This window comes from Nomascus leucogenys, chromosome 15 (assembly GCF_006542625.1).
Source record: "Nomascus leucogenys isolate Asia chromosome 15, Asia_NLE_v1, whole genome shotgun sequence".
Taxonomy (NCBI): Eukaryota; Metazoa; Chordata; class Mammalia; order Primates; family Hylobatidae; genus Nomascus; species Nomascus leucogenys.
The window spans coordinates 15,129,147-15,150,596 of NC_044395.1; the positions used below are offsets into that span (position 1 = coordinate 15,129,147).

The 21,450-nt window shown below is 53.2% G+C and overlaps 1 protein-coding gene and 1 non-coding gene across 3 annotated transcripts in view; one reads left to right on the plus strand and one right to left on the minus strand.

Moving 5' to 3' along the window:
- The window catches only part of NECTIN1 (nectin cell adhesion molecule 1), a 95,308-nt gene that overhangs the window by 57,840 nt on the left and 16,018 nt on the right, over nt 1–21,450 (plus strand). Inside the window, exon 6 of one of the 2 annotated variants that reach the window (XM_003253280.4) lies at nt 6,053–10,358. The exons of the other annotated variant lie outside the window; for it this stretch is intronic. Within the exon in view, the coding sequence (XP_003253328.2) occupies nt 6,053–6,600 (548 nt within the window). The 3' untranslated portion in view covers nt 6,601–10,358. Of the gene's footprint in view, nt 1–6,052; nt 10,359–21,450 lie in introns of those variants that run through there. 2 annotated transcript variants of the gene reach the window in all.
- Nucleotides 14,931–15,036, minus strand: LOC115830502. The gene has a single exon (XR_004026056.1). It is a non-coding gene; the product is annotated as a U6 spliceosomal RNA (small nuclear RNA).

Below are 21,450 nucleotides of genomic sequence, written 5' to 3' on the forward strand. Positions count from 1 at the left end.
ACGCCAGACAGCCCCTTCTGCCTGCAAATGAGTTAGGTCCCCACGCTTCTCCTTTCTTCTCTCCCTCACTCAGTATCCTCACTCGAAAGTCTTTGATGCTGGAAGGTCATCCCAGCCATTCTGCAGCTGCTACACAGACCCAGCCCTAAACAAAATAACCAGGGTTCTTTGGTCCCAAAAGATCCCCAGGAAAGAGTAAACCTCCTCAGGACTCAAGGAAAAAAGTTGGCTGGGCGTGGTGGCTCACATCTGTAATCCCAGCACTTTAGGAGGCCGAGGTGGGCAGACCACTTGAGATCAGGAGTTCGAGACCAGCCTGGCCAACATTGTGAAACCCCGTCTCTACAAAATATTAGCCGGGTGTGGCAGTGCGTGCCTGTAGTCCCAGCGACTCAGGAGGCTGAGGCACAAGAATTGCTTGAGCCTGGGAGGCGGAGGTTGCAGTGAGCCGAGATCGCACCACTGCACTCCAGCCCAGGCGATGGAGCAAGACTCTGTCTCAAAAAAAAAAAAAAAGGACTTAGGAAAAAAAATTAAACAGAAGGCCTGGAGGAGAAAAAAAACCTAGTATAATCTGGTCCCAAGCCACCACACCACTCCTCCTGTCACCCACTCCAGAGAAACAAGGTCCCAGTAGGCCCCATGCAGGTTTGAGTCTCTCCTTAATACTTGCTCCGCCTAGAACAAGGCTTATGTCTAAGACATAATTTTGCCATTGTAGAATTCATTCTGTCGTTCAACAAATATTTCTTGAACATTGGCCACATGACAGGCAGTCTAGGTGCTTGGTATAAATCCATGAGCAAAACAGACAGAAAGTCCCTATCCTTGTGGAGCTTACGTTTTCGCATAGGAGGAAAGACAATAGATAAAATACATTTTTTAAAAATATGTAGGCTGGGTGCAGTGGCTCATGCCTGTAATCCCAGCACTTTGGGAGGCTGAGGCGGGTGGCTCATCTGAGGTCAGGAGTTTGAGACCAGCTTGGCTAACATGGTGAAACCCCATCTCCACTAAAATTACAAAAATTAGCCAGGCATGGTGGCACACGCCTGTAATCCCAGCTACTCAGGAGGCTGAGGCAGGAGAATCGCTTGAACCCGGGAGGCGGAGGTTGCAGTGAGCCAAGATGGTGCCACTGCACTCCAGCCTGGGCAACAGAGCAAGACTCCGTCTCAAAAACAAACAAAAAAAAAGTAGTAATTTTGAAGGTGAAATTGAGGAGGAAAAAAAAGAGGGTAAGGGGATCCCGTGTTGGGGACCACACAGGTGGAGTGGGCTTATGAGCTGCAGTTTTAAATAGGGTAGTTGGGGAAGGTCTTGATGAGAAGGGGCTGAGCTGTGTCCCAAAGAGGGTAAAGGAGTGAACCTGGGGCCCCTAGGGAAGTAGCTTCCAGGGGGCAGAGCAGCCCCTGCAGTGTGTGCCAGGAGTGGGGCAAGCCTGCAGGAAAGCAGGAACAGATGACTTCAGAGGTGGGGCAGGGCGTAGGGCACGCAGAACATGTTAAGGCTCTAGGGAGAGTCATTGGAGGGCTCTGAGCAGATATGACTTACACTTCAACAGGATTTGTCTGGCTGCTGTGTGGAAAACAGTCCACAGAGGGAAAGGGTGGAATCAGGAAAGCAGTTAGGCAGCTATTGCAATCAATAATCCAGATGAAAGATGAGGGTATCTTGGATCAGGGTGGTAGTGATGGAGACGGTGAGAAGAGGTCAGGTTCAAGGTGCATTTTTTTTTTTGTGAGACGGAGTCTTGCACTGTTGCCCAGGCTGGAGTGCAATGGCACAAACTTGGCTCACTGCAACTTCCACCTCCCAGGCTCAAGCAATTCTCCTGCCTCAGCCTCCCAAGTACCTGGGATTACAGGCACCCATCACTACACCTGGCTAATTTTTGTATTTTTAGTAGAGACGAGGTTTCACCATGTTGGTCAGGCGGGTCTTAAACTCCTGACCTTAGGTGATCCATCCGCCTTGGCCTCCCAAAGTGCTGGGATTACAGGCATGAGCCACTGTGCCCAGCCTGCATTTTCAATTTAACTTACAAACTAGTTGGGACACCAGTCATTCTTGTGAAACAGGTAAGACCGTACACTCTACCATACTGCAATGATGTGGCTTGAGAGGTCCAGAAAATTCAACCTAGTTGAGGAAAATGTAGGAGAGCTTTATTTTTTATTGAGTGTCTGCTGTTGAAGAAAGCACAAAAGTAACAATAGTGAGCTTACAGACTACTGCAACACACTGAAATGAGTCAATCCCAAATGATCACGAGGCTGCCACTTCCTCAAACCCTGTCCTCATTCCTGCAGAAGAGAAGAACTTTAGCCATTTGAAAACTGGCAGAAGGACCAGAGCCAGCCATGGTAAATTCTAATTTGCATTTATTTGCAATTTATACAGGCTTTACTATGCTATGTCAGTATGTGATTAATGGAATGACCTTAGCAATTGTTGCAACCAGAATGAGAGGTGCAGACCATTAGTACATAAAAATTCGAAAAAGAAAAAGATCATGGTAAACTGGAGAAGAGAAGGCTCCTGAAGAAGGGGCTGGAGAAGTGCAATAGGTGGGGAGGGAGGATGAGGAAAGGCATTCCTGGTGGGGCAAACTGCATGTGTAAAGGCTTGCAGTAAGGAATCAACTTGGATAACAAAGACAGCAAGGAAGGTGAGTTGACCAAACCCAAGATACGGTTGCATGACGGAAGCTTTGAAGGCCAGACCGCACAGCCCAACAGGCAGTTGGGGAGCCGTTGCTGGTCTTTGAGAAAGCGAGTGGTTGTGTCTACACGGTGAAGATTAACCTGGTGCCTGAGGGTGGGGTGACTCAAGGCAGGCAGAGTCAAAACAAAAGTGGGAGATTTAGGAATCGACCACTGCAGTAAAACCTGGCGGGTGGATCACAAGGTCAGGAGATCGAGACCATCCTCGCTAACGCGGTGAAACCCCGTCTCTACTAAAAATACAAAAAATTAGCCGGGTGTAGTGGTGGGCGCCTGTAATCCCAGCTACTCGGGAGGCTGAGGCAGGAGAATGGCGTGAACCCGGGAGGCGGAGCTTACAGTGAGCCCAGATTGCACCACTGCACTCCAGCCTGGCAACAGAGCGAGATTCCGTCTCAAAAAAAAAAAAAAAAAACCTGGCATAAGTTCCATGGTGGTGACAGTGGAGACAGGAAGTTGTGTTGAATGGAGAGGGTTTAGAAGGAAGATGGCAAACCAGGTTGGTACAGGTGGGTTTTGAAGTGGTGGTAAGAATTCCAAATGAGGATGTGCTACAGGTCAGTTTTTCTACTGTGTCCACCTAGGTATCAGTTATGTGAGACTGTCTTGGAGGCAGGAGGTATGGGGTTCATGCTGCAGTATGTTAGGAAACATGGCATTTGATGTGGCCCTCTAATAGTTCACGGTGTGCACGAGAAGGTAACAGGCTCTGATGCTTTTGTCTAAGCCAACATTTTGACCCCCCCTATTTTTGCTGACCCTTTGAGCCAATGGTTTGAGATTCCATGGGCCACAGTTTGGGAGATGCTGTGGAGATACAGTCCCAGAGTTGGGTGAGAACTATGTACCCTAAATAATTTGGAGAGCCAGCAGGATAAGGGTGACTCCGGAAGTTGATACTAGTCTGTCACTAGGAAAGAAAGCAGAGGGTCAAGGCTGAGGGTCCCAGGACAAAGCATCCAGCGAGACAGCTGGAACAGAGAGAAGGAGCAACACCGCTGGAGATAGCACTCAGAGAGGAAAGCCGAGAACCACGGAATCTTGTACTGGAAGGCAAGGGACATGTTTCGGAAAAATGGCAGCTCCCTCCATCTGGATGCTTCCTTATCCTCCTGGCCTCTCCAAGTCCGGCCTCCTCCAAGAAGCCTTCTCTAATGCCAAGACACACCACCTCGTTCCCCTGCACCCTGCACTTCCCTGCCAGTTTCCTTAACATCTGCATGTGCTGTCTCTGAGTGTCCTTCTCTTCCCCGGGGAGGCTGTGAGTTTCTCATATCCCGTGACTAGCAGGATAGATGCTCAGTATGTTTGCTGATGGGAGGGATGGATGAAGAGAGGAAGGCAGGTGTAGACAGGAGAGACCATTCAGATCTGGGTGAGAACCGAGGAGAGGCAGGCAGGCTGAGTACAGAGGAGGCTAGGTTCTTCCCAGCTGCCTCTGGTGTACCCCTGGTGGAGGCTGCTCCCACCTCGTGGGGAGCAGTTGTGGGGCCCTTTTGAGGGTGGTAAACAGATGGGACCTGGTGAGCCAGGAGACGCTTGAAGTTCCAGGGAGGCTGCTGTGGAGACAGGCGGTCAGGACAAAGATCCCGTGAATATGTACTGGGCGGCTGCTGGCTGACCTGCACCAAGGATGGTGGTGGCAGGTGGGGAGCGGGGTCCTCCATGGCGGTGCTCCTCTGCCAGCGCCCACGTGTACAGGAGCCCCTGGGCGGTCCCGGCTCAGCCGCGTGACCTTGGATGAGTGAGTGGCCTCCCCTTCCTTGGGCCCTGTGTTTTCGTCAGCCCTTCCAGCCCAAATTCCTGGAAGGCCTTTCCTCTTTCCTAGAATCTCCACCCTGCTGCAGCCTGCAGAGTGGGACAGCACCCCACACATGCCCCGGGAGGAGGAAGCAGGCTCAGGGGAGGAGCATGATTCCCATGGAGTGAGAGATACTGAATCAGAGAGTGAGCCAGCAGCAGTATACAGGCAAACAGTATAAGGGCAAACTGGCACTTTACATGGGCCTGGAGCAAGGAGGGCCTGAGCAGCCAAGGTCAGCCTTGTGGGCTTGCCCTAGACCCACAGCCTAGTGCCTCTGACCATGGCCAGCTGTGGTCTCCGGTGCCACCCTGTGGTGGTGCCAGGAACCATTTCCCTTTGCCTCACCTTAGGGCCTCTTTGGCCTGTGGCATGGCCCTGGTTTCAGCCACCTTCCCAGGCCCTGTAAGGCAAGGGAAGGGGCAGTGTTGGCCAAAGAACAGTACTGTGGCCCAGCCCCACTGGCACAGAAAGCCACCCACCCAGCCTTCTCTCCCGTCCCACCTGCTTCCTTTCTCTTCTTTTCACCTTTCCTGCCTCATTTCGGCTGTGTCCACAGAGCATACAGATTTGCACACTCACGTTCCTCATGTCGGCACAGGCATGCAGGCCCAGCATGTGCTCACTGAGTGGCGGGCTTGCTATGACGGCAAGGGTGTGTGCCTGTGCATGTGCCAACTTGTATGTACTCGACATTGCCATGCACGCACACATGCACATGCTTTCATCCCCATTTCTGCCATCCTTGCCCTGTGCTTGTGCCCTGCCATGCTGGTGTCTTACACTTATAACCCAGGCTGGCAGCACTGCCAGGCCCCCACCTTGCCCTGCAGGCTCAGACCACAGCCAAGAACCACAGCCCTGGTTACTGGCACCTTGGCAGCTGATTGGCACTCATGGGGCATCTCCTGAGCCAGTGCCTGGGAACCTGTTTTCCCTGTGCCCTGCAGGCAGACAAAATCAGGTGCAGAACACCTAGGTGGCTCCTGGTTCTGGGTCTTGGAAGCCAAGTTGACGGTGTTGGGGGCAGAGTGACTGCCAGGGTCTGGCAGAAGCAGACTTTGCACATTCTATGTGCGGGAAGCCGTGCATCATGCTGGTCCTCCTCGGATATCCAATGAGAATGAATGGCATACCTCCTCAGGGTTGTGGCTGTGAATGGCATAGAGTGGACAGGTGGACAGTGTGCTGCAGCTGGAACTGGCACATGTGTCTCACTGCACCATGAATGGGGGTTGAGCTGGGCCAGCACCACACCAAGGACAGTGGGGATGGAAGACCCTGGTGCTGTGGGTACTGCCTTCTGCCTCTCCTCTTGCCTGTCTCTCACTCCAGCTACCAACACTGTGGCATGTTAGGGCTCCAGGATGGGTGGGGTGCTGCAGGGCCTCAAACTGGAGCTGCTCAAACCTGGGGTGCAGACAGCCTGTCCTTCCTGGCCTCTCCTTTCCCTGCCCCCCCGCCCCCCTCTACACCCCAGGAGCACACGCTGATGCTGTCCCCTCCATCTCTTTTCCTCACCCAGAATTCCCCTACACCCCATCTCCTCCCGAACATGGGCGGCGCGCCGGGCCGGTGCCCACGGCCATCATTGGGGGCGTGGCGGGGAGCGTCCTGCTGGTGCTGATTGTGGTCGGCGGGATCGTGGTCGCCCTGCGTCGGCGCCGGCACACCTTCAAGGGTGACTACAGCACCAAGAAGCACGTGTATGGCAACGGCTACAGCAAGGCAGGCATCCCCCAGCACCACCCACCGATGGCGCAGAACCTGCAGTACCCCGACGACTCGGACGACGAGAAGAAGGCCGGCCCGCTGGGTGGAAGCAGCTATGAGGAGGAGGAGGAGGAGGAGGGCGGTGGAGGGGGCGAGCGCAAGGTGGGCGGCCCCCACCCCAAATATGACGAGGACGCCAAGCGGCCCTACTTCACCGTGGATGAGGCCGAGGCCCGTCAGGACGGCTACGGGGACCGGACTCTGGGCTACCAGTACGACCCTGAGCAGCTGGACTTGGCTGAGAACATGGTTTCTCAGAACGACGGGTCTTTCATTTCCAAGAAGGAGTGGTACGTGTAGCCCCCCCCTTCCAGAGCCTCTGTCTGTGACCGCTCCTCCCCAGCCCCTCCCCGCACGCCCCCTGCCCGCCCCCCACCTCCCACTCCAGGAGCTGAACAGAGACTTGCCCAGCTGCCCAAAGCCAGCCCCGAACTCCTGGGGGGCCAGGGGAGCCCAGGGCAGCCACGACTTGGCTTTGTGTTTTATTTCCTCCCTCTCCTCCGCCCTTCCCCATGGTGTTGTGTTCGACTGTGGCTTTAGTGTTACTGTATCTTCCCTTTACGGGCCCCACCTGCCTGCCCTCTGTGTAGGGAGCCCTGTTCTCGCCTTGTGTACCTGGGCATCCCTCCAGGGTTTGGGGAGCCAGCCTCCCCCGCCCCCCAACACTGGAATTTGTGTTTCTTCACTGGGGGTGGAGGGCTCAAGGGGCTCTAAGAGGGAAAAGCTCCCCATACCCCCAGATGCTGCTCCTCCTCCCGGGGAGAGGGAACACAACACCCGCTGATGAAAGCTGATGCAGCCGGGAGTTTGGACCTTGGGTCTAGACAGCCGGTGCGCCCAAGAGGTAGGGGGAGGGGTGCGGCTTCCCCCCAGTTCCCAGGGAGTCTTGTTTGTTAAGTGGGGCCTTGGGCAGTGTTTTCCTGCTGAGGGTGGTTTCACATTTTTTTTCCTCATTGGCCCACAGAGAGTGGAGTTGGCCTAGCTCTGATGCATCCCCTCTTTATCCCCAATGTGCCCCCTCCATTAGGGGCTCCAGGTGGGCTCCGGCCCACGCTTGCTCTCTGCCTCTGCTGACGCGTGCACACACACACACACACGCATGCACTGCTCCTCTCTGCCTGCTTTCCCCTGGGGTCCCATACCCTGCCCCATCCAGACACTGCCCAAGGCCCACCCGTCTATTTCCACCTCGTTCTCCCTTTAAGCTGAGAATGGGGTCTGCCTATAGAAGCTTCCAGAGACAGCCGAGACTGGGCCCCCGGTGCCTCCACCCTAGGATCTCAGGCCCTCCCCAAACTGTTTCTTACAGCGTGGAGGTTTCTCTGATTTCTCCCTTATCTAGCAACACTTGGTTCTGTTGGCTAGTCAGGGCTGGGATCCCAGGGGGATCCACCTGCAGGAGTCAGAGGTAAAGAAGCATCCACACGGAGGGTAGTGGAGAAGGAAGCCCACATGGCAGAAGCTCTGCAAACACAGTCCGAGGGACTGAGGAGTCCATACAATGCCTCACACATAAAGGCCATTGTCAAAGCCTCGGGCCTGGCAGAAAGTGAGGGGGGTGGGGCCGCTAGGCCACCTCCTGCTCAACCACCCCTGGTCCTCATTCTGGGATGAGGGGAGGGCCTGGAAGAAGCCCTCCCTTTCAGTGCAGATTCCCTCCTTGAATGGGACATTGAGTTCCTATCAGCCACCCCAGACTGGGTCTTCCCATGTATGTAATGGAGGAAGACCCCTCCCAGCCCTCTTTCAGTCCCCCAGCTCAAAGTGCCTCAGTTCCTCCATCTGCTCCCGGATCCCCTGGCACTCTAGACAGGCATGCCTATGGGAAGGACCCTGGGATGGAGAGGCAGGCTTCTCGGCCCTTCATGCCTGCCCACTGGGATTCCAGTTAACTCACCCCAGGGTGTCAGGGGCTCTGCAGGATGGCAAGTGTTGGGGAGGAGGGAGGCAGACCACTCTGTGCCCCACGGGCACTGACCTACCCTTCCATAGGCTTCCTAAGGGAGCCCCCCCAGCCCCTCCCCTCCCCTCCCTGGTGCTGCTATTGAACCCCCAGCCAGCTCCATTTCTGCCCCGGCAACCCTGGGCCCAGCAGGTGGGTCATCGTTGTCTGGCCCTCACTGCCCTGGCCCCAGCCCAGGCTGCCCAGTAGCCACGTAGCAGAAGTCTGAAGCCATGCCAGCCCTGGTGCGGCTCTCCCCTCTACACATTTGGGGTACTGGATGGGGTGAAGTTAGGGGAGAAAATTATGGAGTCTTTCCAGCCACAGGGCAGAGGGAGGTGGAGGAGCTGGGCTGCTTCTCCCAGCAGTATTAGTGTCCCCCCAGGGCAGGGGACCTTTTCCACATTGTATCACTGCCCCATCCCACCTTACAACACTCTGGCCCCTCTGCTTGGTCCCCTTTTCCCCCAGGCAGGAGGCAATCCCAGGGGCCTGCCTAATAAGAGGCATTTCCTGTCCCTGTCTCCTCCTGCATCTCCTTTATCCTGCACTGCCACCCTCTATTCCCCACTCTGTGATGGACTTTGAAGGCCCCAAGCCCAGCCAAAGCACTGAGTTCCCCTTTAAGACACCTCCACACCCTCCCCACAAGCAAAGCACAAATTTTGGGGTCCATGTAGCATGGGCCACATAGGAGGCTCCTGACTTGCCGGGGCCCAGCCTCAGTATACCCACCGAGCAGCTGCCAGCCTGGGCTGAGGGTGGGCATGAGGCAGGGATCATCACTTGGACCTAGGGATGTGAGGTTTTCTGTGCCCCAAGTTTGTGGGAAGATGGGCACTACTGCTGGGCCCACAGACACAGCCAGCTGGCAAAAGGGAGGTCTAGCCCAGCAGACAGATGAGGACATTTTGCTTCTCCTTCATGTCCACAGCATGAGCCGAGCTTCTGCTTTGCTGGAAATGAAATAAACTTGGTATTAATTGTGCCAAGGCCTCCCCAGTTGTCATCCTGCCTCTTGTTGCCCTCCCTGTCCTTGTCCCCCACCCCACACCCATGCCCCTGTTTCCTTACAGATTTTGATATTGTTCTAATGTGTAATAGAACCAGCTGAGTCCCCTTTTATCAGAAGGGTCTGAAAAGCAGCAGCATAGAGTAGGTGAACACAGGCCTGCAAGTGCAACCACCTCGGACCCAGCACATGTGCCCACAGTGGACACACTCACACCTCCAACACACCCACACGCAGGCATGTGTACACACATGTACACATGCATGCATGCACAGCCAGATGGCCACTCAGCACAGATGTGGCAGAGGGAATGGTCTGAGCCTGCTGAAAGCCCTTAAGGAGAAACGAAGATTTCCCAGTGCCTGGGCTATAAGAGAGCTTTATAGGGGCCCTGTTTCCCGGGCATGCGCTTCCTCTGCCAGCCAACCCCCACGTGCCCAAGTCACTGGTGCAATAACTTTTCTGCCTTCCTCAGAGCAGAGAAATTGGGAATTGTGTTAGGTGGGTGTGGGCAGCTCTGCTGAGCCAAGCAGACACAGGTGTCTCCTCTTCTGGGAGGAGGGGAGTGCTCCCAGGCCTCGGGGGTCCAGACAGAGACCGCCAAAGCCTGAATGCCAACAGAAACCCTCTCCTAGTGAGGGGCAGGTGAGTGTGCCCCAGGTCCCCACACCCACAGGGAGGCTTCACACACCGCCCAGTGCCGAGGGTGCCAGGAGGCAGGCCCCTCTGCTGCTGCCATTGCTGCCAACACTGCCCAGCTTGCGAGGCCAGGAGGAGCCCCTGTCCCACTTGGTGCTGCTGCTCTTCTGACCCCTGCTGTGAGGAATGGGATTCTTGGTCGAAAAAATTGGTTTTCCTTTTTTGTATAAATGAAAAGAATCCAGGAGAAGCTGCCACCCTCCCCTCCGAGCGTGATGCGCTACCTTGCTTCGGCGTCTTGTCGCCCTTTCCGCCTTTGGTCCAGGGACAGCCCAGCAGATCCTCCTGGTTCTGACCTGGGGGTGTTTGCATCACCCCCTTTTACTTGTATTAAAAAAAATGATGGGTTGAAAATGTACTGAGGAAAAAAATGTACTTTTTTATAAATAAAGTGTTCAAAACAAACTGGTTTGCATCCCATCACTGCCCTGCTCCATGGCAGTGGGGGCGGGGAAGGCGTGGAGCTGGAGGGGGTGGCACCGAGGGATAGTGAGGGGAAGGGACCCCCCACCCCATGTCCAGGTTCCAGGGTTCCAGAGGAGCAGGGGCCTTGAGGGAGACTGCTCACAGGCTGCCCCAGAACCATCTTCCATGCAGGTGAGAAGACCGTGGACTTTGACAACAGCATAGCAGAGGGAGGGGTGGGCGTCCACAGACACAGGAGGGAGGCCTTTAAGAAAGTAAGGCCTGAGAGGGCTGGGGGTGCACACAGCAGAGAGGGAAGGCTCTGTGCCGGCTGGTGCCCTCCTGGGGATACGGGTGCCTCCTGCCCCAGACTCCAGTTCCCCTATCACCCACTCCTGCTGTCCTGTTCCTGCCACGTCCCCTCCTGTGGCTGTTTGGAGAAGAAAACCAGCAGTGTCACACCTGCTGTGTTAGGTCCCTGGGGATGGAGAAGAGCTGAGAGCTTTATCCTTTCATCTTCTATTTCGCAGATACTGCCCAGACCCATCCCCTGCAAGCTCTCCCTGTGACCCACCCCTCCTGTGCCTCCCATTTGTCTCCAGGGGGCTGGTTGTTTGGAGAGAAGTTCTTCTTGTTCCTTGGTTACCTCCCCACTCTGCCCACCAGCACCATCTGCTTCCCATCTCCTGGGCTGGAATGCAGGACAAATCGATCCTGGGGGTGGGAGTGGCAGGGGCTTCAGAGACTGCCCCGTCCCAGCCATCCCTCCGTCACCCCCCGCACCCAGTAGCATCTCCTTTCACTGAAATCCACACCAACGACCCCTGGGAAAGGGAGAGGATAGGAACGATAGAGCCAAGACGGCTGCTTAGCAGAAAACCCTCCTGCCCATTGTGGGCAAGGCCACATCCTCCACACCCAGGATTGGGGCTGGACGGGCAGAAGTAGGCGTGCAGAAGGAGAAGCCAGCAGCTGTTGGCAGCTGGCTGAGCCCCCGCTGGAAGGCCAAACCCTAGAAGGGGCTGTGTTTAGATGTTGATATTCGAATGAGATGCAAATTGGTTGTTTAAGCGGTCACTTCCTCAGTTTTCCAGGCTGTCTGTTTAGGTTAATTTTTAATTTGTGCAGGCAATAAATGCGTAATTACATTATTAATATATTGGAAGAGGGCAGTGGACAGAACATCCTAACTGGCATTTAACTAGAGCGTTCCAGCAAATTAGCCAAGACTTTCTCCAGCAGCGGAAGGAGGGCAAGCCAATTCGTCTGAGGCACAACCCCTCTGGACAGAGCTTTGGGCTGGAGAAGCTGGACCCGGTCCCTTCCCCAGGACTTGGTGCCAGTATGTCCCCTTACAGACATCCCGGCCTAAAGGATACTGGGAGGCCAAGGGCATACTCTTAGTCTTCTATTCCAGTTGGGCCTTGGAAGAACTTTCTGCTAGGCTGTGGCTCCTTCTGCCCAAACCACAACCCTTGCCCCATCCCTCCAGCACCACCCTCAGCACAGCAGAGGACCAAAGGCCTGGAAGCAGCACCTGTCTGAGTGTCTAAGGTCCCCCCTGGGATGTGCCCACCATATCCCTATCTTGACTGGTGGGCCCAGGACTAAGCTCCTCTCTGGAGACTATGGAGGCCTTTCTCTCCGTTACCCTATCCTACCCACTCCTGGTTGCAGATGGTTAAGGAGATAAACTTGATGAATTGAGGAATTCATTTATTCATCTACAACACATTTTTGGCCACTCTGGGACTGTAATGCTGTGACAGCCACACCCAGCATCCCAGCTCTAAAGAATTCAGAACGCTGGGTATCCCCGATTCCAAAATGGCCAGTGCCATACTAGCCACCGGCTGTCGCAGAGCTGTGTGTAAAGTGCTGGGGTAGCACAGGACGGGAGTGGGTCATTGTGTTTGGGAGGGTCTGAAGTGATATTTCACCTGGGCCTTGAAGGATGTGCCAGAGTTCTCCAGACAGAGATCTGTTAAGAGTATTTCGGGCAGCCTTGAGAATTTACCATCTTACATTAGTTGTTCTGAAAGAGATCATCCTACTCCAACACACTCATTCTGCACATGGAGAACTAGAATCTAGAGAGGAAACTACGATTTGGCCCAAGCATGCGCCAATCATGCTCAAGGGCACGGCCACATCCTGAGAGCAGCAGGTGGGGAGGAACCCAGGGGAAGGGGTGGCACCAGCCTGACTCGTGGTGGGATGCTAGATCTGGTACAAACTTCTGTTCCCTTACAAAGTAGCAAGAACCCCCAGTGGGATGTAAACTGAGTTTGCAGGATCCATATTTTGTGTTAAGTGGAGTTGTCGGAGTCAGATGGGGCTCATTGGGGAAGACTTCCTGGAAAAGGTGCTATCTGACATGGTTTGAAGAATGAGAAGGACATGGATTGGGTGGGAAAGTTGGAGAAGGAAAGCCCTCTGAACGCTTGAGGGGAGTGCCAGCTAGACCTGCTTCTGAAACCACCTCTGTACCGGCGCCCACAGCTGGAGGCTCTGCCCCCACATCCTCCAGACACTATGCCAAGCAGCATGATGCAGAGCAGTCCTTGGGTTCTACCTAGTTGTTGGCTTCTTGGACCCCAGACCCTATTTTCTCCCCAGGTTTACCGGCTTGATGGCAGAGCCAGGCCAAGTCCTTCTCTATGGGAGACTGCAGTTCCACTCCCCATCCCCGGAACAACTCCCAGATGAGGCGCTGCAGGCAATGTCCTCACCCCAGCCTCCCCTCTGCCAAGCATGCCTCCCATAGCACACACACAGCATATACACACTCCAGGAGCTGGGGGCCTCATCTAAGCTGGCGCCTCTAGCAACTTTGCATCCAAGCTCATCTTGAGCTCCATGGAGAAAAGCACATAGCTGGCCGCTTGGCTTGAGAACCAGCCACAGGGCATCATCAACATACATCACAGGCCCCATGGAGCGCAGAGAACTTAACCCAGGCTACACTCCAGAATCATCTGGGGATTTTTAAAAATCAGGCCCCGCCCCACGCCAATAGGGTCAGAGCCTCTGGGATTCGGATTGGGGCCTAGACAGACCTTTTTTGTTTGTTTTTGAGACGGGGTCTTGGTTTGTCACCCAGGCTGGAGTGCAGTGGCACAATCACAGCTCACTGCAGCCTCAACCTCCTGGGCTCAAGCAATCCTCTTGCCTCAGCCTCCCAAGTAGGCTATGGGTACCTGCCACCATGCCCAGCTAGTCTTATTACTATTATTTTATAGAGACGGGGTCTCCCTATGTTACCCAGGCTAGTCTCAAACTTCTGGCCTCAAGCAATCCTCCCAAAGTGCTAGGATTATAGGTGTGAGCCACTGAGCTCTGTAACAGGCTTTTTTTTTTCTTTTTTTTTTTTTAAGACAGAGTCTCACTCTATCACCAGGCTAGAGTGCAGTGGCGCAATTTCGGCTTACTGCAACCTCCGACTCCCTGGTTCAAGTGATTCTCCTGCCTCTGGCTCCCCAATAGCTGGGACTACAGGCACGTGCCACCACACCCAGCTAATTTTTTGTATTTTTAGTAAAGACAGGGTTTCACCATGTTGGCCAGGATGGTTTTGATCTCCTGAACTTGTGATCCACCCACCTCGGCCTCCCAAAGTGCTGGGATTATAGGCATAAGTCACCGCGCCTGGCCCTAACAGGCGTATTTTTAATAAGCTACCCAGGAGATTCCAATAGACAGCCAGTGTGGAGGCAGAGGCCACCCCAGGTGTCAGTCATGAGGAAGAGGTGGGTCTTGAGATAAGAAAATGGGACTGAAGGGGTGGGAAGTTGAGTTATTCCGTGAGTTAAGATACATAGGGTTTGAGTGCCGAATAATGCTATTTATTGTTGTCATCCATCACTTTCATATTCATCATTCGTCACCTGTGAGACTTGGGATCCCGGATATCAGTGACTGCAATGGAGGTCACCACCTGAGGCAAGTAGGGGGCAGGATGGAGCCACACCCATAATCCTCATGAAGCAGGTTTTTGGGGTTTAGACCACCTATAGGTGCTCGTTCCCTGGGCATCTGTCAGAAGGGGAAGAGGGATTATGAAAGAGCCCAGGCAGGAGGTCCCATAGCCCTGGGTGGAGCTCCTTGCTCCATGTTACTGTCAACCTAGGAGAAGTGAAGGTGCTTCATGAAGGAAGGTGACAGTTCCCCTATATCCCCGTTAAGCAGATGAGGGAGGACCCTTGGAGAGAGGCGGAAGGGTGGAAGGGGAGGGTGGCAGGGCCTGTGCTCTTTGAGTCCTCGGCTCTCTGCCTGAGGATGGGCCTGAAGGTCCCTAACAAAGGCCTCTTCCATTCCACAGTGAGTAAAGACCTCCTTGGGGATGACTGACCCAGAGACTAGCTGGCCAGGGTCCCCAGCCTGACCTCCTGCTCACACCCACCCTCCCCTCAGTAGCCAGCTCCTTTTCATTTTGCAACACTCCTGGGACCCTCATCCCTGAGAGCCCCCATGGCATCCACGGCAAAAAGAGACAGCAAGTAACAGAACGGCACTAGCTGCCTTCCAACCTAGGCTGGCAGCCCCTTGAGGACTGGGATCTTGTCTTTTTCTTTTTTAATGTGATGCTTCACGAATTTGCATGTCATCTTTGCACAGGGCCATGCTAATCGTCTCTGTATCGTTGCAATTTTAGTACATGTGCTGCCGAAGCAAGCACTGGGATCATGTCTTACTCATCCCCAGTACCCAGCCCAGAGCTAGCACAGAGTGGGTGCTCAACAGAGGCTGAACCAAATTGAACGGATCAAAATGAGAGTCAAAAGAGGCCTTTTAGCTGGGCGTGGTGGCTCCTGCCTGTAATGCCAACACTTTGGGGACCTGAGGTGGGAGGATCGCTTGAGGCTGGGAGTTTGAAACTAGCCTGAGTGACATAGCAAGACTTTCATCTCTACAAGGAATTAAAAAATTATCCAGGTGTGGTACACACCTGTGGTCCCAGCTACTTGGGAGGCTGAGGTGGGAGGATCACTTGAGCCCAGGAGCTGGAGGCTGCAGTGAGCTCTAATTGTACCATTGCACCCCAGGATAAGCGACAGAATGAGATCTTGTGTCTTAAAATAAATAAATCAAAATAAAAGAGACCTTTCAGGTGGTGAAGCCCAACCTTCCCCAAGACAGGCGTTTTCCTCCAAATGCGCCCAGCCTCTGGTGCTGGGCAATTCATTACCTCTGAAGGTAAGCCCTGATGCCACAGGGCTACCCTTCTATGCAGACAAAATTTCCCTCCCCTACACTTCACCCATTGGTTTAGGTATTTCCCTGGGAAGCTACACAGAATAACTCCATCTAGCCTTCTTGGGATAGTCCTTCAAATATTGGAAGATGGCTACTCCTCACCAAACCACTTTTTCAGATATTTAAACCTATGCTATCGTCATCAGGCCACTTGGCAACACAGCTGTTAGGAGCCTGGGCTTCAGAGTCAGGCAAACCTGGTTTCAAGTCTTGACCCCATTGATCAGTAGCTGTGGGAAAGCATTGTCACAATGGCCAGCTCAGAGCAAGCCCTCACACCAACATCAAACGACCCCAGTTACCTACGGACCAGTCGCAGTGTGTCAGTGTGTGTTCACCAACTACCACAAATGGACCCCTCTGGTGTAGAATGTTTTTTCTTTTATTTTTAGTATGGGATTTTTGATAGTGGGAGAGGCCATAACTATGTGGAGGTAGGGAGTCTATTTCCCATAGACGGTCTGTACCTTCCACTCAATTTATTGTGAGCCTAAAATTGTTACCCAGTCACGGTGGCTCACGCCTGTAATCCCAGCACTTTGGGAGGCCGAGGTGGGTGGATCACCTGAGGTCAGGAGTTCAAGACCAGCCTGGCCAACATGGTGAAACCCCATCTCTACTAAAAATACAAAAAATTAGCCGGGCGTGGTGGTGGGCGCCTGTAATCCCAGCTACTCATGAGGCTGAGGCCAGAGAATAGCTAGATCCCAGGAGGCAGATGTTGCAGTGGACCAAGGTCGCACCATTGCACTCCAGCCTTGGCAACAAGAGTGAAACTTCATCTCAAAAATAAAATAAAAAATAAATTTAAGTCTATTTTTAAAGAAAAGTCCCTGGGCCAGGCACAGTGGCTCACACCTGTAATCCCAGCACTTTCGGAGGCCAAGGTGGGCAGATCACAGGGTCAGGAGTTTGAGACCAGCCTGGCCAATATGGGAAACCCCATCTCTACTAAAAATACAAAAATTAGCTGGGCATTGTGGTGGGCACTTGTAGTCCCAGCTACTCAGGAGGCTGAGGCAGGAGAATTGCTTGAACCTGGGAGGCGGAGGTTGCAGTGAGCTGAGATTGTGCCACTGCACTCCAGCCTGGGCGACTGAGTGAGATTCCATCTCAAAAAAAAAGAAAAAGGTGTTCCTGAAGAAAAACACACACACACACACACACACACACACATTGCCATCTCCCTCTCATTCTGAGGGCCAGGTATTAAATACTGATCCCTGGAGCTGGTCTGACCAGCAGGGAATGGGGGTGGAGGGGTGAGGAATTGTCTGTGTGTCCTCCCTGAACCTGGCCTACCCCCTCTTACACAGTGGGCACAGCAAACCCATCTGACCTTAGGAGGTTGGCATGGGACACAGAGGGGCTCAATCCTGGTGGTTAAACTTCTGAGGGCAGGAGGGGGTTGGATGGATGGATGGATGGATGGATATGTGGATGGATGGATGGATGGATGGATGGATGGATGGATGGATGGATGGATGGATATGTGGATGGATGGATGGATGAATATTTGTATGGGCAAGTAAACCTTTGAGTTGTTTTCATGTGTGCCACCTCTAAGCAGGTCTTCTTCACTCTGTACTTGGGCTGCCTATTTACTCCCCAAATGTAATTTTCATGCATCTCTGCAATGTTTTATCTTGGTAATGAGGGTCAGCATTTCAGCCTGTGGCATTCCTTTTTTTTTTTTTTTTTTTTTTTTTGAGACGGAGTCTCGCTCTGTCGCCCAGGCTGGAGTGCAGTGGCGCCATCTCAGCTCACTGCAAGCTCCGCCTCCCGGGTTCACACCATTCTCCTGCCTCAGCCTCTCCGAGTAGCTGGGACTACAGGTGCCCGCCACCACGCCCGGCTAATTTTTTGTATTTTTAGTAGAGACGGGGTTTCACCGTGGTCTCGATCTCCTGACCTCGTAATCCGCCCTCCTCTCCCTCCCAAAGTGCTGGGATTACAAGCGTGAGCCACCGCGCCCGGCCTCAGCCTGTGGCATTCCTTTTGGATGCTTATTCCATCAGTTCAGTCCATGGCGGACATTTATAGAAAACCTGGTGCAAGGAAAGAGACAGGGCTTTAGAGTCAAACTGACCTTGATCAATCCCTGGTTCCATCACCTATCAGCTCTGCAGACCTTCAGCAAGGTGACTGCCTTTCCTGAATTTTATTTCTCAATCTGTGTGAGTAGACTGCTGGGATGAATAAAGATAGTTCATATATGGAGTAAGGTATTTGTAAAACAGGTAATAGGGATACTTGCCACCAACGGCTATAAGGATTAAAGGAGAATGGACTCCTTGTAAAGCACTCAACAGAACACCTAGAAGAGACTGCTCAGCTGTGTTGAACTAGGATAGTGTTCTTACTTACTGTTATTTTCACCACTGGGTATCTGCCCTAAGTGGGGAAACAGAACTCGTCATGGAAACAACATCAAGAAGTAAGACACTTGCCAAGTTCCAGGTAGGATCCCAGCTCTGTGCCTTCCTGGCTACGTGGTGAGCACCACTCCCTTATTTTCCCTCTGATTTACATCGTCTCGCACCATGAACCACCAGCCTGTTGGAGGGGCATGGGTCTGGAGGAACTGGGATGTGTCCCTCAGGTCACGGCTGGGTTGGGATTCCCGCACTGGGCCACCCTCCTGCAGGGGGCACTGAGGCCAGATGCAAGAACGTGAGGCCACATTCACCCCAGAGCAAAGGCTTCCAGTGCCTTCTACAGTTTTATCCACAGAAATGCCCCAGGAGCCGCCTGACATGGGAAACGAGAGGATAGGTCTCAACCGTGATCATTTTTACTTACCAGGATCCTGTGTAAGATTTTGGTACTTTGTTATTTTTCATTTTCAAGCTTTTTTATTGAGGAATACGGTAACAAGAGTAAAGCACGCAGATCTTAGGGGTTCAGCTCCATTTGTACACACCCATGTCACCACCCCCGGATCAGGACTGTGAGTCATTCATGCTCCCTCCCAGGCATGACCCCCATTCTGGAACTTCACAGAAATGGAGTCATACCTAGTCTATTCTATTCATAGAATAGAATCGAGTATACTATTTTTGCAGCTCTTTCACTCAACATGATGTCTGTGAGCCTCACCCATGAAGTCTGTTGTCCATTGCTGTGTATTATTATCCTAAAGTGTGAAAAGGCCACAATGTGCCTCTCTTGTACCATCAGTGGGGTTGAGAGCAGTCTCCAGTTTGGGACAATTATGCATAAAGTTGCTACAAACATTCTTCTATGTAACTTTGGGGCCCATCACCCTCATTTCTGCTGGGAGTGGAACTAGGGTTAGTAGATACAATCAGTGTTCCAGAGTGGTTGTGCCAATGTCGCTCCCACCAACGGGGTATGAGGGTTCCCATGGCTCTGCTTCTCACCCACTCTTGGTGCCATCCGTCCTTTTAGCTTTTAGTCTTTCTGGCAAGGGCGTAGTGGTATGTTATTATGATTTAATTTGCATTTTCCCATGACTAAGGATGTTGAGCACTTGTTCATATGACTATCAGAGACATAGGATTTTGAAAGTTTCCAAGGCTTTTAAAAAAAAAGTATGTTTGAAGGCCTATTGTCATACATTCCCTGGAGCTCAAGAGGAAGGGTTGGTGTGTATCCGGTCAGCCAGGCGGGGGCCCTCCTAGAAGAAATCCCCGTTCCGGTGGCCTAGGAGGCACTGGAGAGGCTGGGACAGGATGGCTGGAGCCAGAGGAGGAGGGGGAGGAGATGTGCTCTGGGGCAATCCCGCAGGAACAGGAAGGACAAGCCAGCCATCAAGAAACAGGAGTCTTGGGGCACAACAGAGTGACTGGCATGAGGCCTCGAGGTGTCATGGTGACCACACCGGGTGGGGTTCGCTGGAAAACCTTCCTCTGGTCCCCACAATTGACCCTAAGCAATGGCAATTTCCTGGGGCTTTCATGACAAGAAGGACAGGGGACAGCAAGCCACACCAAATGGGATTTTACCTGTTGACTATAATGGGTTAGAAGAGAAGGGCAGGCAGTCAGGGCTGGATGGCAGCCGACGGGAGGGAGGTAATATGCTGGCAAGAGGCCTGGACTAGGAGGCAGGGGGCTGGGCTCTGCAACCAGCTCTGCCACTTCTCACCAGGTGACCTTGAGCAAGGCCCTTTGCCTCTCTGATTCCATGACCCCTCTCTGCATATGGAACAAAGAGCCTGGGCAATGGAAGATGGGAGCCTAGTGGCCTCTCCCAAGTTGCTCCTGAAGACAAAGCAGGAGGGCTGGGTAGCAGGTCCGCCCCAGAGCTCTTAGACAGCCCTGACAGTGATGAATCACCGCACCCCACTCCATCTCCGTGATCTACTGCAATTGATCCTGAGCCCAGGTGCCTGGGGTGATAGTGGCCAAGGGCAGCTTCCAGAGAAGTCCGGTGTGCAGCAGCTGCAGTGGGAGTGGGGGGATTGGGGTGGGCATGGTCTCATCCCTCACTGTGAGAGTGACCCACTCTGCCCTCCCTGCAGAGAAGTGAAGGAGCTGCCCTGCTAATGAAATAAACAATCCAAGCCCCCACGAGAGGGGAGCAGAGAAGGGGCTCCAGGGAAAACCACGGTAGGAGCAGGCTCCCCATGTCTCCTCCGACAGCCCACTTAAGGAGTGTGGGGTGTCAAGGACAGACCCCCCAAGAAAGATTGGGGCTGTCCGTCTCCGGGATTTCCTCCACAGAAGTATCTGTTCACCCTAGGAAGATCTGGGGGTTTGATCAATGAAAACCGTAGGTCTCTCACATGATACTCTTTCTGAAGACACACCCAAGCCCCAGTGGGAATTGGAACCCCCAGTGGGCTGGTGCTGGCCTTCCTGCAGGCTCTGGGATAAGGACAGTACCCAAAGTTCCCTGATTGGGAAGGCTCTCCCTCTGAAACCCTCTGCCCCCTCTTGTTTTCTGCTGTCACCTCCCAGAGGTCAAATTCTCCCTTCCAAAGCCTGGGCTCACAGGTGTCCTATTCCATGTCTGATTCTTTTGTCCCTGTAGTTCAACTCATGCAAACCCCAAGCAAGAGGTCTAACTACCTATCCAAGAATTACAGACCGTTGGAACCAGATGGAACCTCAAAGATCATTCTCCCCAACTCTCAAATGGGGAAATTGAGTCCCAGGAGCCTAACAACAAGAATTATTTACATTTATATGATGTGTGGAAATTACAGAGTGACTCAAGATATTTTAAAAACAGGCCAGGCACGGTGGCTCACGCTTGTAATCCCAGGACTTTGGGAGGCCAAGGCGGGTGGATCACGAGGTCAGGAGATCGAGACCACGGTGAAACCCCGTCTCTACTAAAAAAAAAATACAAAAAATTAGCCGGACGTGGTGGCAGGCACCTGTAGTCCCAGCTACTCAGAGAGGCTGAGGCAGGAGAATGGCGTGAACCCGGGAGGCGGAGCTTGCAGTGAGCCGAGATTGCACCACTGCACTCCAGCCTGGGCAACAGAGCGAGACTCCGTCTCAAAAAAATAAAAAATAAAAAAATAAAAACAGCTAAGACTAACGATATCACTCCCTAAGTGCCAGGCACTGTTCAACATACTTTATAACACTGAATCCTCACCTCCATCCCTGGAGGTAGGTATTATTACTATTACTATCATTCCCAACACAGGGACATGAAGACATGAAGAGAGTTTCCCAAAGTCCCGCAGTTAGCCATTGAGGAGCTGGGCTTTAAACCTAGGCAGTCTGGCCCCAGAAGCCGTGTCTCTAACCACTCTGCAACCCTACCCTCTGCCTGCTGCCATAGAAACTGTGAAGGGCAGAGCCATATATGCCCTGGCATCAGGGAAGGAGGAAGGAGACTGCACCAGCCTAACTCC